The sequence below is a fragment of the Lampetra planeri genome, chromosome 39, assembly GCF_965212315.1.
Source record: "Lampetra planeri chromosome 39, kcLamPlan1.2.h2, whole genome shotgun sequence".
Taxonomy (NCBI): Eukaryota; Metazoa; Chordata; class Hyperoartia; order Petromyzontiformes; family Petromyzontidae; genus Lampetra; species Lampetra planeri.
The window spans coordinates 3,772,228-3,788,909 of NC_136145.1; the positions used below are offsets into that span (position 1 = coordinate 3,772,228).

General features: G+C 52.6%; 1 protein-coding gene across 1 annotated transcript; it reads left to right on the forward strand.

Annotated features, from left to right (window-relative positions):
• The first annotated feature begins 88 nt into the window (after positions 1-88).
• UTP15 (UTP15 small subunit processome component) lies at positions 89-15,303 on the forward strand. Its single transcript, XM_078612618.1, has 13 exons — positions 89-237; positions 1,338-1,437; positions 1,858-1,950; positions 2,545-2,729; positions 3,186-3,364; positions 4,343-4,468; positions 4,907-5,042; positions 5,300-5,384; positions 6,069-6,221; positions 7,619-7,720; positions 8,376-8,509; positions 10,734-10,792; positions 12,738-15,303. The coding sequence occupies exons 2-13, from the start codon at positions 1,348-1,350 to the stop codon at positions 12,974-12,976; spliced, it is 1,581 nt and encodes a 526-aa protein (XP_078468744.1). The 5' UTR covers positions 89-237; positions 1,338-1,347; the 3' UTR covers positions 12,977-15,303.
• Positions 15,304-16,682: the final 1,379 nt, after the last annotated feature.

Here is a 16,682-nt window from a genome sequence, read left to right on the forward strand (position 1 = left end):
TTGTTGAAACCAGCAGTGACCGATATGCAAAACAATCACACCGAGCGCGATGACGTCACGACGCACGAGTAAGTCGGTGCCGTGACGCAACCGCGCACGGGGAGTGACGTCATTACGCGGCGTTCCACGCGCCGATCACACGTGGAGTAGCGGAGCCCGGACCCCGGCCTTGTGAGGGGCGGCGAATCTTACCAAGCTCTGCCGGGGACCTCTCACCGAATGCGGCAGGGTCGCTAGGTAAGACCGAGGCTCCACTGTTCGGTCTCGCGTGGTCACTTTATACACAGCATCGCGTCTTTTGTTTGTTTTCGAGTGGGAATGTGTACGTGGTGCAAGAAAAGGACACGTTTGTATGCGTTGTGTGTCTTTGTGTTTCGGAAATAAAATAACGGGTAAATGTAACGCGAAACAGGAGGCCACGTGAGGTTGTACAGTACACCGGCTTTAAGCAGAATAGGGTATCTCTCGCTGAATGAACTCGTCTCGTCGTTTAACTTTAATAAAACGTTTGTAACCAGCTTCAAACCTGAGAAAAGATAATTTTGCGTAATCGAGCCTTAAATTTGAGAGAAAATCAATACATTTGCCTTGTGCAAGTGGTTGTATCGATAGTGCCACTGTACTCTCGTACTGTACTGTATTTAACACTTTTAACTAAGCCGTTGTTTTAGACGGCAAATCAAAAAGTCAAACATTTCCATGTCCAATAGGAGTCCAAGAAGGTAGAGCGATTTTGAGCCAACGGTGGAAGTTCCACATTCTCATGGCGGTGACCAGTACATCCCGGAATACGTGATAGTTGCAGTACTTAGCCAATTTAGTTAAGCTGCAATGTACAATTGGGAACACCACGTTTATGCTCCCCGCCTTCACAATCTCGCATTGACCGGCGAGGTGAAGTAAGGCCAAATAACCCCAAAAGACCTGCGCGGCTATGAGAAGGTCCTCATACAGCAGCGGCCTGACAAAGTGGGGCAGGTTATGTGCACATCCATCTCGTGTTAGGTTTGAAGTTTAAAACAAACTGTGTGGCTCCACTGGCATCATCAAGCAGGTGATCGAGAGTGCCTGCTGCTATCAATGATACAGGGCAGATGCCCAGGTTAGGCCTGAGGTCAAATGAAATTGTGCAATTCATAATGAATTGCAATTCGTAATGAATTGCGCAATCCAAGTGTGAGTGTACATGTAATTTACATTGCCTTTGTAATTCTAATAATAATTGACCCCAGGTCTGCTCACAGATGACTGCCGTGGTTGTTTATGAATGTTGCAAATGCGAAGCTTGCTCAGAATGTTACCGGTTCATATTTGTTTTGTGTTTGTTTCGTGTTCAGAATAGCCGCCATGGGTTCTTTTCGTCCAACTCGCATTCAGAACATCCCCCAACTTGGTGAGAAAATAAGCAGCGAGACCCTCTACTGGAAGGCTTATCGGGTGAGTTACCATTCATCATGATCATCATGATCATCATGATCATCATCAGCCAGAATGAATCCACTGCTGAATGAAGACCTCCATATTCTGTCTCCATCTCTCAGTTTTGCGACGGAGAACTCCACCGAGTTCCTGCACACCAGCTGATTTCATTGCTGTATCTCAATTGTAGGGCCGTACCTTAATCTTTTTTAGAATCAGAATTTGTATTTATACTGATGGAATGCAATGAGACGTCCAGAGAAGATCTGAATTGTCGCGGTCTGCCACCTCGCTCGCAAAGCGCCGGCCACCCTGTTTACCCTCGCGTTGATACAGATTCACCGTGCGAATCCTTGTTGTGTATCTCTGCGACACCCGTGCCTCATTCATAATGGCGCACCTCACCGCCGCTGCCGCCGCCATGTCGTCCTCGTACAGAGTCCGGTTCAGATCAACGAGTATGGCGCCGTCACGCACGTGCACTTCTCCCCGACTGCTCCGCACCATTTCGCCGTGTCCGCCTCTACCAGGGTACGCGACCTCCCTCCCCACAACACATACTGTCACAAGCTCTCTCTCCTAGGATCATCTGGTTACATTATTTATCGTTGGTTGATTGCCTAATGTCCTGATATTTGTGTTTGCTTCATATTCTGTCTCTGTATACCATTTACTTGATAACGCCAGTGTACTTTTGTGGCCCAGGTCTTCCTTAAAAAAAGAGGCTTTTAGTCTCGGCACTCTCTCGCTTGACTAAAATGAAGAATTAATTGATGTTGTGCACGTGTACAGCTCGGCCTTACTTAGATGAAATAAAAGGATTTTAAATTCATTGATCGACAGATTTGTGTTTCGCGCACAAGGCAGGTACACGTGTGTGTGTGTGTGTGTATAACATTATCAGAGCATGTTTGCTTGCATGTCCTCCACAAGTACGTGTAGTTAACGTGAACTTGATTCCTTGCAAAAGGTTTCTATTTGTTGTTCTAACATCTTAACACCGGTTTTATTGCCACAAAGGGTAAAACCTATTCTTATTTTTTCATGTACAACACCGTCTCACCTGCCTTTTGTGAAGGATTACCGATTGACTGTTTGATTCTGCGTGGCCTGCTCGGCCTCCAGGTGCACGTGTACGCGGCCCACTCCGCCGAGCCTCAGCGCACGTTCACGCGGTTCCGCGACGTGGCCTTCGGCGCAACGTTCCGCACCGACGGGCGCCTGCTGGTGGCCGGCAGCGAAGAGGGGGTGGTGCGAGTGTTCGAGGCGCAGGGACGGGTGCCGCTGCGTAGCTTTGACGGGCACAAGCGGTGCGTGAGTCTCGTGGCTTCGGCGCGGCGGAGTCTCGTTGCGTACCATATTTGTTTTATATGTTGAGCTTCTTTCACGCCGTGGCATAGCGGACCTTGTTAATCGGAGGTGTGCGGGAAGGCCAACAAACTAACACGCGACAAGCGGTTCTAAAGAAATTAGTTCTCAATGTAGTATAGTGGTGTAGTGTACAGTAGTGTAGTATAGAGTAGTAGTTTGTATGTTGAACTTTCACACTGTATATAGCCAACCGTGCTAATCAGGGGTGCGGGGGAAGGACAACAAAATAAAAAAAGCAGTTCTAAGGAAAGGAGTTTTCAATCTAGATATAGCAGTGCATTGCTCCAGTGGCTTCCTAGTATCGGAAGGGGGAGCGTTTGAGACGGCTGTGGGAAGCGCGCAATGCTTCGCGGTGCTCTGACCTCTGCCCCCCCCCCACCCTGCTGTGCGAGCAGTGCGGTGCGTGTGTCGTGCTTCATGAGCGACGGGCTGCGCGTGCTCTCGGGATCGGACGACTGCACAGCGCGGCTCTGGGACGTGGCGACCGGCGCGCAGCTTTTGTCCTTCGCTAGCCACGGAGACTACGTGCGGTCGGCGCACCCGTGCACCCTCAACCCCAACCTCTTCATCACCGGTGCGTGCAACAGCTCCTCGCACGGACGCGACGATTTGCCCGGCTTTAAGTGTTCGCGTCCGTGCCGTGTGTAGCCTTCCGGCATGATGCCTGATGTTACAATGTACGTCCTTGGGAGATCGTTAAGTTCCTAAATAACCTTCTGTTCCTGAAGAAGCTCTCAGCAGCACGTGGAACGAAATGTCTGATATCGTGCCGAAAATGCATCGGTGATTTTAAAATATTTTTCCCCTTAATGCCTTAAACAAAAATCCGTCATTTTCTTTCCCAGTTTCATCCTGATTGTCCTAACGTGCATCATATGAAATTAAATACCCATTAGGACTTCTCGCAGAGCAGTACAAACGTCCTGTATTTCAGGTAATGACCCCCAAAAGCGGATATCACAGAACTATTTCAGGTATCGTTGCAAGTGACCTTGGGTCAGTAGGGGCCAGCGCTTTCCCACCCACCCTACCATATGAGAGCCATGGCCGTCACTTGAAAGTCAAAATGGTATAATTAATTCTCGGAGCTGGATTTTAGCCAATGGAGTGGAGAGCTAAATTGAATGTGACCGGGCCAAGACGAGCGACTCACGACACTGGACACAACCTGGTTTCATCACGGGTGGCTGAAACCTGATGTTCACCCCTGGATCGCAGTGTTGCTGGAGCAGTGCTCTTTCCAACAGCTTTATCCCCCTGAGCTACCCACCTATCCACCCACCTCCTACACTTACATTAATATAAATGTGTACTTTGTCGGTGATTCGACAATATTTTCGTAATTGGAGTCACATTTGGGCCACGTGTGGTTACCCATGCCTGCGACCCAGTTGCTTGACCGGCGATTCCTAATTAACCTAAGTATTTATTTTATTTGTGAGACTCCCAAACCAGTTAGGCTGCGAGCAGACCAGAATACAGCGGTGCACCAAGGGCTGTTGCTCAGATTGTGAACCCAACCTTGATGTCCCGGTGTTGCTCGCTCCGGTAGGCTCGTACGATCACATGGTGCGGGTGTTCGACGTGCGGCAGCCGGACGCGGTGCTGACGCTGGACCACGGCTTCCCTGTCGAGAGTGTGCTCGCCTTCCCCTCCGAGGGGCTCTACGTGTCGGCCGGCAAGTGCTTCCGCGCACATCGCACCATCGTCATTGTCGTTATATAATCGCCGTCATTGTCGTATCCCCCCCCCCGCCAACACCAACGTACATCATCGTGATCGTCGTCACAGACCACGCGCACATTAATCGTCGTGATAGTAGCACCCGCTCAGCATTTTCATCGTCATCAGCATTGTACCCCCACACACATCATTGTTATTATCATCGTCGTACTTGCACGTCATTATTCTGATTCGTTCAAGAACGCAAATACACAACGCAGACATCCAAGAGGCAAACACGGGTCACGATCGCGTAAAAGTCCGGAGTAATATGCCCTCAAGCCTGCAGTCATTGTTATAATTCCCGTGCCTCCGTGTGTCGCATGACAGCGCACGAACGTCGCGTGTAACGGCGCTTGACCGTATCGTTGCGTGGGGCTGTCCGTGGGCGCAGGCGGGCGGCTGGTGAAGGTGTGGGACGCCATGCGTGGAGGGCACCTCCTCGCCTGCCTACGGCACCACCACAAGACGGTGACGGCGCTCACCCTCAACGGCGCCGGCGACCGGCTGCTCACCGCCTCGCTTGACAGGTCGCCCCTCTGCCCGTGAACCCGTAAACCCGCGACCCCGCGACCCCTCGCGCTGAGCCACACGGCGATGACGCATCCATGCCGTTCGGCCTTCAATACGTTGACCACTTGGGAGACAAAGGCCGGCCCGGGCATTGTGTTAACCACACCACCCACCTCGTGTGCCGTGCAGGCCTTACTGTGTGCTTGCTAACAGCACTTGCCCCCCCTACTCGCTGTGAAAGCTATACGGGGACCTTTGTCTTTGTGGCGAGCAGGCACGTGAAGGTGTTGAGCACGACCACGTTCAAGCCGGTGCACAGCTTCGACTACCCGGCTGCCATCCTCAGCCTCGGCATCTCTGTGAGTGCCCCCATACCGCATGGGACTCAATAGACACTCGCTAACAACACTCAAGTGCAACAAAACATTGACTCGTTGATGCGAGTCTTTATGTGTGCGTGCCTGTGGGAGCGGTAGTGTAGCGGTTAGCGCGCTGCGCTATGAACCTGGCGACCCGGGTTCGATTCCCGCTCACGGCCAACACCAGTGACGATTATCTGAACCGGTCCCGGGCCTCCCCTGGGTCGACTCAGCCTCAAATGAGTACCCTGTGCGGTGTGTAGACATCGCCACTGGGGAGACAAAGGCGGTCAGGCATGGTGCTGGCCACCCACCCCCTCGTGTACCGTCTGGCCTTCATAGGTGCTCGCTAGCAGCACTTGCCCCTACAGTCTGTTAAGGTTATACAGGGGGTCTTTGTCTTTATGTATGGAGTGGTAGTGTAATGGATAGCGCTCTGCTTGAGTATACATACACAGACACTTGCCCCAATAGTCTTTGAGGGCTATACGGGGGTTCTTTGTATACTTGAGTGTATGTACGTATGTTGATCTTCTTTTGCACAGTAGTAGCCAACCGTGGCTGAGTGTACGTGTTTGAACCCAGCCTGTGGTGATGTTGCTATCCCTTCAGTGTCAAAAGGTGGCTGCTGTTGTTCGAATGTGTGTGTGTCTTTGTCTTTTTGGGTTTCCTTGCTCACCCCAGCCGGATGACCAGACGCTGGTGGCTGGGATGACCAATGGGCTTTTGAGCGTTCGGAACCGCAAGACGGAGGAGCGCCAAAAGCCGGAGCCTCGCCGCCGTCGCAGCGCCTCCTACCGTTACTACGTCCGCGGAAAGGACTACCTGCCCAAGAAGGTACGGCTTGCATCTTGAATCCCTGCCTCACTTGATGCAGCAAATCTGGCTGTGACGGTCCCACCTGATGACGGAGACTTGTGTTGCCTCCGAAACGTCGTGTTTTTTTAATTTATTAATAATTTTAATTTCATTTTTTACCTACGTGACTTTACCGAAAGAACTAAGAGTATAGGTACACTTTGGTCACAAGTGGTGAAGGTCGCTCGGGCAGGGGGTCGGTCAGATGACGTATTGCATGTCTGGCACCACCGAAATTGCTCGTCTCCAAAGTCTGGATGAACCAAAATACCGCTTCCATACTTCTGACCCGTCTCCATAAATGAGACCACGTCATCCCGCTACTCCAATTCCCTTCACCAGCTCCCAGTCCAATCCCAGATTAATGTCAAGTTCCACCCACCCCCACCTCACTGCAAGCACTCTGCTTCAGCAACCAAGGCCTTTAAGTTACGCTTATTTTTCACAGTAAAAACAAATGCATTTCAATGCACACACTTTTATTTTCACTCAAGTAGAAAATAAATTATTTTAACCCCAGAATTAATACAATTTGATGTGGTGAATAAAAGTTGGTGGTTTCTTTTCTATGTTTCATTTGCTTTATGCAAGCCACCCCACTCACTTTTATTCAGCGCATCAAATTTGATTAATTCTGGGGGTCACGAGAATGTATTTTCTACTTTTGAATGCAAATAAAAAAGCGTGTGCATTGAAAAAAACTTGTTTATTACAATTTTTTTCCCTTGCACATGACCAGACCCCAGGAGTCTTTGCGAGCTACACCTGGCCGTGGGGTTATCAGTTGAAGAACCCTACCCTGTTGAGGATAGCACCGCTCGTGAGCACGTAATTTATGCCGACACAGCACACGAGGGGGTGGATTGGCTATTTCCACGCCCGGCGGCATTTGTGTCCCCAGTGCTGATGTCTTACACGCCGTGCGAGGTGCTCACATTGAATCAACTTGGGGAGGGAGGCTCAGAATGCCAGGATCGGTTAAGTCCTTCGTCACCAATGATGGCCGCGAACGGGGAATCGAACTCTGGCTGCCGGGTCCGTGGCGCTATGCGCTCCCACTTCCGCGCGCACAACACGCGTACGCACGCACGTACGCACGTGCCCTGCTGTTCACGTGTGTGCGTGTGACGGGGCCCGGGTGGGAAGGGTAGAATATTTTTTTATATATTTTTTTTATTGACATCGTTGCTGCTGTCACTTGATGTGTCGTTTTCTTTTGTCGTTTCGGTGACCTCGGCTAACTCTTGCCGACAAGAGGCTCTGCCCTGGTCTCTTTGAGGTCTCTCTCGCCTGGTCAAAAGCATATCGAACGTAAACTAGAAGTGCGCGCGTTTAGCGAGCCAGAGTGCCGTGCGTCCTCCCGGTTTTCCCTGCAGGGCGATGTCAAGGTGAGCTTCCAGGCGCGGGTTCACCAGCAGAAGTACGACAAGCTGCTCAGGACCTTCCAGCACTCGCACGCACTGGACGCCGTTCTCGAGGTACCAGTGTACACCTACACGCACAAACCTCTACACCTGCACACACACCTGTGCCCTTGCACGCACAAACCTCTACACCTGCGTGCACACCCCCCAGCCCCCCCCTCCGCACCACCACCAGGCAAGGCAAGAGTCCTGGACAGGGTAACAACTAAGCCAGGGCTTCAGGCGCAAGGGGAGGGGAGAAGGGGGCCACACAGATGGGTTCACAAACCCCCTCCCCCCGTGTGCTCTACTTACATTTTCTGGCCACCTCGCAGGCCAGTTGCTTTCGGAACTTCACAAACGTCTTCCAACGCACTGTTGGAAATAGATACAGGCATAGTTGTCCGAAAATTTGTACACGAATATTCTCAGGTTGCTTAATTGGAATAATCAATATCAACATTTGCCCATCACTGGCAAACTGATGCGCACTTTTCAGGCTGGCGCAGAGTCGCACCTTGTGCCGCACTTGGACCAACTACCATCGGAGCGGTGGAGTGGGGGGGTTCCCTAGGCTGAAGAAAATGTGACTGGAGATAATATTATGATGATCGACCCTTGCCTCCCGAGGCGGCAGATGGCAAGCCGCGGCTCCCCCGCGTCGATCCCATACGCTCACGCCCCCCCCCCCCCCCCCGTTTGTGTCTTTCTGCTCCGCCGCCACCGCCAGGCCCAGGTGGCGTCGCGACACCCGGAGGTGACGGTGAGCGTGATGGCGGAGCTGGCGCGCAGGCAGGCGTTGGAGAGCGCCATCGCCGGGCGCGACGAGCAGCAGCTGCTGGTTCTGCTCGCGTTCCTCTTGCGGTGAGGGCGCACGCACACGCTCGGGCACGCACACACGGACGTGCTACTAACAAGGGCAAAGATCCCCCGCATAGCCTTAACGGACTGTTTGGGAAAGTGCTATTAGCGAGCACCGATGAAGGCCGGCATAGCACACGAAGGGGGTGGGTCTCCAACACCACGCCCGACCGCCTTTGTGGCGATGTTTACACACCGCACCAGGTACTCATTTGAGGCTGAGTCGATCTAGGGGAGGCCCAGGACCGGTTCAGATGATTATCACTGGTGTTGGCCGTGAGCGAGAATCGAACTTGGGTAACCAGGTTCACAGCATAGCACGCTAACCACTACCCTATCGCTCCCCACACATTCTACACACACACATACACGTTTAAGTGTACAACAACAACAGTCACCACTCGCCACTAACTGGTGGTGATGTCACTGGACAGTTTGTGCCGGGTTAGGTGCACTTTGAGACGGCGTGACGTGCCGAAGGCTCGCTGACAAAGAGGTCACGGGACAGACCCGGGTGTTGTGGGTTACCTGCCTGATACGACTGAGAGATGCACCACCTGTGCTCCCCACTGTGCCAACTATGAGTGTACACACACAGTCAAACATACTCACTTTCAACAATACAAAGACAAAGTTCCCCCGTGTAGCCTTAACAGAGTGTTGGGGCAATACACCAATACCCGCCATTCACCACTAAGTGACGGTGAAGTCACCACGGCGCCTGTGCCAGGCCACGTGAAGTGTCGAAGGCTCGCTGACGAGGTCTCGGGACAGACCCAGGTGCCATGGGTTGGCTGACTGAGATGACTCATCGTTTCACCAGCTGTACCCCGCGTTGTGCCAGCTTGCTGCATTTTATCCGCCCAGTGCTCCGCTTGTTGTTGTGAGTGTCGCTCCTCTTCTCTACTCTCCGTTGTTGCTGGAGGACGACTGCTTCCAACTGCTCAGTAGCCTCCTTCAATTCACACGCACATACATACAAACACGCACAGATAAAAGAATAACAACTTTACGGAGCAAGTCCTACTGTGCTAATCGCTGCCATTATGCCTCAAATTTGCCAACTTGCAAAAAATTTACGTAGCAATCATCGCCCCTCCTCCCCCACACTGCTAAACAAATGACACGACCCTACTTGAGTTGGGTCACGTGACTCGTGATGCTTTCCTGGGGGTAAACAAGCGGGGTGACGGTAACAATAACATCCGGCTTCTACTCTAATAGGGGGCTGCTGGGGCTGGCGCCTATAGGGGGCAGTGCAGCCCACGTGACTGCGACGTTGGCTTTGTCCTTCCGGTTGGGGGGTGGGGGGGGGTCGAAGCGTCTGCGTGTTCTTTCCATACATGCGTGCGTGGAAGAAACAAGACTCAGCGGCCAGCTGGCTCGGAGGTCAGGGCGCCAGCTGGTTACCATTAAGTTCCCCGGTTTGAATTTGAATGTTGCCCTCTCCTGCTTACCGTTTACAGGTGCCTAAGCGTCTTATGTTCATAGGCACCTGTCGATGTTAATTAATCCGCGCGACCCCCGGGGGAGAGCGCGCAAACTCCCAAGTGTCTTAAGTTAATAGACGCCCGTCTGTGTAATCAGATACCTGGTCTATGGACATTGGTGTCCGGCCCAAGCTGGTCGGCAGTGACGGCAAAATGACAGAGAGAGTTACACAGCTCGATGATTTAAACAATCGCACGTAAGGTCGACCGTACGTAAAACTCGATCGCGTGGAAACTCGATCGCGTGCAAGCCCAATCGCACGTAAGCCCGAACAAAACAAGAGAATAATATAGAACAAAATAACGAGAATAGAAAAATGGTTTACGAAGATAGGATGAACTACACTTGCAAATTTTCTGTCGTCAAATCGCTGCCATTTGACATCAAGCATGAGTTTACGCGCATTTCTCGACGGTAAATTCACTAGATTGAGATAGGAACCGGGTTCTGTCGCGAAACAAGTTCAACTTCTCGGCACAGTTACCAATTACCAAATCCATTAAATTCTAGGAAATGTAGTTTTTCACGTAAATGGGCTACATTCCCCCCTCGTCCTGTGACTTAAAAAAAAAAACACGGTTTCGGTTTGACCGTTGCCCACAGAAGTCTCGTAGCGGAGTGTTAGGGGGTACAAGTGGGTACTTCAGGGTTGTTTCATTTTCTATCATTGTGGAAATTTCACCAATGTGTCGACGACCGCTCGCTTGCGTCGCCGGTGCTTCTGATGCGCGTGCAGGAACATGCTGGACCCACGATTCTCCTCCGTCCTCACCACGGTTGCTGATGCCCTCATCGGTGAGTCCGTCTCCTACCCTCCCCGCCTCCACCGCCGTACCTCGCCTCACTACTCTCGCCTTGCACTGAAACTCGTGGTAGAACCCTACGCAGCATCACTCAGAATCAGCTTCGGACACCGAAGGTCTCGAAGTGTCACGGCCTCACGGCGGTTCTCTGCTGCCTCCCCCTTTGTGTGGAACTCTCTGTATCCCTTTGCACATCCGCAACATCGAATGCACTCCTGACTTTGAAGAAACGTCTAAAGGCCTCTGTCTGTTCGGTCAGGATTTCGAGCAGCCCTGAGCTTGGCTCCGCACCTCTGAGTTGTTGAATTGTCTGCAAAATTTGGCACGTTAATTAACATCATCATTATTAACCGGTGTGTTAAAAACTAGAGTTTCAAGTTGATCTCATTGTTTAAGCAGGTGAGAACTCTGGAGGCCACGGGATGAGTCTCATTTGCAACAGTGACCCGAGCCACAAAAATTACAAAGAGCGGTGATGAAAAACCAATATGCTGCCACGAAGCAAACAAGATATCGGATACAAACACAGGCAAAGAGAAATCAAAAGCAAAAACAGCCGTTGTACAGAAGAAGTAAAAACACAGCGAACATAAATCAATATTAAAGGCAACGGTTAGCGATGCCACGCTGGCAGCGGTGCAGAGGCACAATTGACACACGCTGTGAAGAAGAGCCATAGCCTGAAACGCCACCGATCATATCGATATTTTTTTACATTTAAGGCCGCAGTGTTATTGACGATTGCGAGTTCTTTGATAAATCAACATTGTGCGATCTCATAGCTCGTAGGACCCACAAGGCAGGCAGGGAGACGTCGTCGTCGTCCCCCCGCCCCCGTCGAGCAGTGGATTGACAAAGGGGCCGTGCACTTGCGTGCGTCATGTGTGCGTCGTGTTTGCGTCGTGCGTCGTGCGTGCGTCGTGCGTGCGTCGTGCGTGCGTCGTGCGTGCGTCGTGCGTGCGTCGTGCGTGTGTCAAGCATCTCGTTTGTGCTCTTGTGCCTCCGCGTACCTCGTGGGAAGCGCGCCGCACGTGCCAGCCGCGCCGACCTCGGTTCGATTGGTCTGGGCGGCATTGTCTGGTACTGGTGAATCCCCCCGTGCGTTTTCTGCAGCGTGTTCCCTGTGGTTGTAATGACGTGTGAGACGTAGCACCGACTCGCGGTTTCGCGCCACAGCTCGCCTCGCCCCCGGCTTCGGTATCCGTCAAGTGTTTGGTCTGCGGCGAAATGAGACGACCTGCGCCCGTTAACCCTTGCTTCGCTGGGCGTGCGGGCAGACACCGTTTTTTGAATCCGCGAAATCGGCCACATGTCTAGAAGAACTCTGTCGTACAAATGTGGAAATGAAAGCCTTGATTGTCATCGTCGTCGGCCGTGATAAATCTACTGCTGGATGAAGGCCTCCCTATGCCATCCCCCCCCCCACCCTCCATCTCTCGCAGTCCTGCGATATAACAGCCGATTTCATTACTCCATCTCCGCAGTGACGTCGTCTCGGCCATAATCCCTTCAAACAATGTGTCCCGCTGAAGCCCACTTTGATTATTTTTGTTGGTTGTTGTCGCTATGCTCGTTTACCCTCCTTACAAAGTCATTATGATGTTCCTTATGTTTACGGGTGAACTGCAGGAAATGTTTAGAAGACTTTAACAAACAAGAATGCAAGGTTGCGCTCGCGGTGATGAATACGAGTAAAGCAAACAGAAATTCATCTTCTTGGTTCTTTCGGTAAAGTCACGTAGAATGTCTTCTCGACAGACCTATTCTCCACCTGAGGACGGCTGCTTGCGTTGTGGCCGAAACGTCGTGAGAATTATTTTATTATGTTTTATTTTTATTATTTTACTTTACCGAAAGAACCAAGAAGATGAATCCCTGCAGTCACGAAAGCTTTAAATCGAAATCAAACAGAGATTGTCCTCCCGCGCCGCCCGCAGACATCTACGGCTCGACGCTGCACAAGTCGCGGGTCGTGGCGCAGCGCTTCGAGAAGCTGGCGGAGCTCATCGAGCGCGAGGTCTCCTTCCAGCAGGAGCTGCTCGCCGCCATGGGCATGATGGACGCCCTCTTCGCGGCCAACGCCGAGCGCAAGCACGCGCAGGGCGACGCATTGCCGGCGCTCGCCCCGACCCCGGCCGTGCCGGCGCCGGCGACTCCCGCGGTCGCGACATCATAGCCCAACGGTCTCCTCCCCCCCCCCGCCCCCCCCGCCGCCCCCGTCGCGGCCCGTCACCTCCGTTAGACATGCGGCGACACTCCCAGGGATTTACTTCAGCTGGGTCTGCGCTCTGGTTCAGCGGCCCCGGTAACTGCTTGCGAGCCTCAGCAGTTTACGTGTCGCATTTTCCTCGCGCTGCGCGGTCTCGAAGTGGCCGGGGGGGCGGCAGCCGGCAGCGTTGTTCACCGCTGGTTGCAGTGGTTCGGAACCCAACGGCGGCCCCGGTTCATACACTGCGAGTGTACGAGCCGTAGCTACGGCGCCGTCTGCTGTGCAGTGGACGTTCAAGATCCCCTGATGTCATTTGGGTTGGGACACGTGTTGCGTTGCGAGCGTGTTGCGGTCCAAATTAGCCAACTTTTAAAAAAAATTCTCGCAGAATCTTTAATTCGGTAAAACCACGTTGCAAAATCGCCCCCCCCCCACTACCCTGCGTGACACAAGCCGACCTGAGCCGGTGCTCAGAATCAAGCGTCCAATTAACGCAAATCCTTTTAAGTCGCGCGCCATCTCCGGTCGAGCAGCGGGGCCCGAAAAGATTCGGTGAGGATTGAAGGGCCCTGTACGCATCGGTTCGTCCGTGGCGTTGTCGCGCGCGAGCGTCAGTCACCGGTGTGCGCGTGTTGTGTACCATCGGTGTCCGTCGGATGGGGGGGGGGGTTTCCCAGACCGAGGCGCTCATGATCCCCACCACGCTGCGGCATGTCCATGGTTCGCCATTCTTGTTTCTTTGATTTACAAATGACTTCATTTTGCACACGCACGCCGCGTGAGCCGCGTGGTTTTGCATACGTGTCCCGTGCCCTCTGAGTAAGATGCTCGAAATGAAAGATCCTCTTTTACCCTTGATTTGAAGCTTTCGTGACTGCAGGAATCCGTACCCTTTGGTTCTTTCCGTAAAGTCATGTAGGTGGAAAATTTTAAAATAAAACAAATATTTTTTTTCTACTTTTGTGACTTTACCGAAAGAACCAAAGAGTATCCTCTTTTACGTCGGGATATGATGCGTGTGTTATTATTTATTTAATGCCACGCGGCTTGGTAGGTTGAGCGAGCGGGCCCGCCAGCTTTGTGGGGTAGTTCCACAGTGGTGGTGTTACGCATAGCCTTGCCCATGCCCTAGCAATGTGTAGTTTCCATCACTGCTTCAGGGCTGTAAACTTGGACCTTTTAACATATTTTTCGACAATACGGCACACGTCCTGATGTCAAAAGGGGGAGATCTGTATTTGATCAAATACAGATGAAGATCCTCTAAACGACGATGCTCCATATCGAATATAGAATCCTAATGCAGTCTCTTAAAGTGACAAAGGTGTACCCTGATCCATATTAGCATCATCCTCTGTCATGATTTTGATCTGCGTTATCCGCATCGCGTGGGACGTATTTAGTAATCGTCAGGTGCGTGCAGGGTGTTAACGACTTGCATCGTGGTTGAACAGACAAGATTGGTCAACGGAGAACGGCGTTTGACACTGGACCTGCAGATTGAGAAATCGTCGCTTCCACGAGCCCAGCAGCCACGAGATGCGCCGCATTAACCCCGGTAGCGTCAAGACGTCCGGCTATTGAATCGGGACAACTCCACGTCGAGTGGCGAGCGAGGGCGAATCGTGTTGCCTAATCCGAACCGTAATAGTTCTACATTATAATTTTTAGAAAATATATATATTTTGTACTTTTGTCAGAAATCTCACGACGGCGTTCGGTGCCACGCCTTGACATCGTCGTGCGCCGCCATAGGAAGCAGCGGCGGTGACGTCGATGGCTATCGGTCACTTGCGCACCTTTCAAATCGGTGACGAATATCTGAACCGGTCGTGGGCTCTCCCTCCCCGAGCTCGACTCGGCCTCAAACGAATATCCGGTGCGGTGTGCAAACATCGCACCAGTTACATCGGCGAACCTCGGTGGGTGGGTGGGGGGGACACCGTTTTCGATCGTGGAAATTTCACGGCCGCATCTTCCCACCGCCACCGGCTGTGTCCGTGTGTGTTGGCCGTTGACTCGCCGCAGTTTTGACACCCCCCTACTCTCCCCCCGGACATTCCGCAAGGGATACACGCGGAGTTTAGGCGAGCGTTTTTTGTTGTTGTAGAGGCGGGGGCAGGGTCTTTTGGTGGGTTGGCCACTCTCGCTTCGCTTGTGAAATCCTCCCGAACGCTGGAATTGGGAGGTAGCGGTGCGTGGGGCCCCCAACGCCGTGACCACCGTTTCGGAACCGTTCTGTCGTGCGTTGCGTTGCTCCGCGGTTTTAAAATAAAGTTTAGAACGTTGGCGAACGTTTGGTGTGGTTCTGCGTTTTAATTGTGGTCGGGTACACATAGTGCTTGCGCTTGCAGTCGCTGACGAATGCAGTGTCGGCTAAGCCCGGTATCCCACTCTCCCCCGACCCACCCACTACCCTTCTGCTAATGAGCCAATTATCCCCTCCCCCACTTATTATAATAACAATAATTCCCTTTGTTTATCCAGGAAAGCCTTACCGAGTATGAAGATCGTTTACAGGAGGCTCCTGCATTGGAATGTTTCGCTAAATCCATTCGGTAACGTTTGGCGTGTTGGCAAATGTTTGGTGCAGATGCTGCTGCCATCTCCCGGCCACCGTGCAGCCCAGCGGGTTTGGACGTTTCACAGAGCTTCGTGATCCGCCACAAGCCCTCGCCTCCAAAGCACGCGAGACCACAGGCGTGTACGCCATCACGCTCACGAGCTGAGACGGTTGTCATCGAGGTTCGGACCACGGCCGATGGTTGCGACAATTTGTCAACCCGATCAATCGACAAGTTATAACTGACTTGTTGTTGTGGTCGATTACTTGAGGCTCCTTTTAAAAAACAGCGACCGCCCAAAATCCTCCTGCCGAATGCGGGAAACCTCCCACAAGCCGCGCCCATCGGGGCGTGGCTGACGGCACCGATGATGTCACCAATCCCCGCCCATCACCTCCCGTCCAGCGGCACACAACTTTAACCCCCCCCCCCCCCACTCCGGCCAACAATTTTCACTCGGTCCGATTTCTCGAGCAAAGGAACTGATAATATAATCTGTGGGGTTGATCGGTCACTGAACGTAATTGGATATGCTCGGCCCGAGAGCGGAGATGCCACGTGGGGTCTCCAGTCTGTCGAGCGCCAGTGACCTCATAGTAGAATACGCATGGTGGGCGAACGGGAGCGTAGGCAGTCGTCTGTGTGAGATGCACAAGTTCCGTTTCGCGTGTTTGTGTAAGGGCGTTGGGTGATGAGAGTATGGGAGCGGTGGGGTAGCGAGTTCGATTCCCGCTCGCGGCCAACAACAGTAACTATTATCTGAACCGGTCCTGGGCCTCCCCTAGGTCGACTCAGCCTCAAATGAGTACGGTACCTGGTGCGGTGTGTAGTAAACATCGCCACTGGGGAGACAAAGTTGGCCGGGCGTGGTGTTGGCCACGCACCCCCTCGTGTGCCGTGCCGGCCTTCATAGGTGCTCGCTAACAGCACTTGCCCCAACAGTCTTGTTACAGGCTACACGGGGGTATCTTTGTCTTGTGTGTGTGTGATGGGAGTGGTGGGCTAGCCCTATGCAACGTTAGCGCGACCACCACCTCAGCTACCCAACCCAAATCCCGACCGCCTGATTCCCCCACTCCCAAGATTGTCAGTGGCCTGTTCCATTTCCC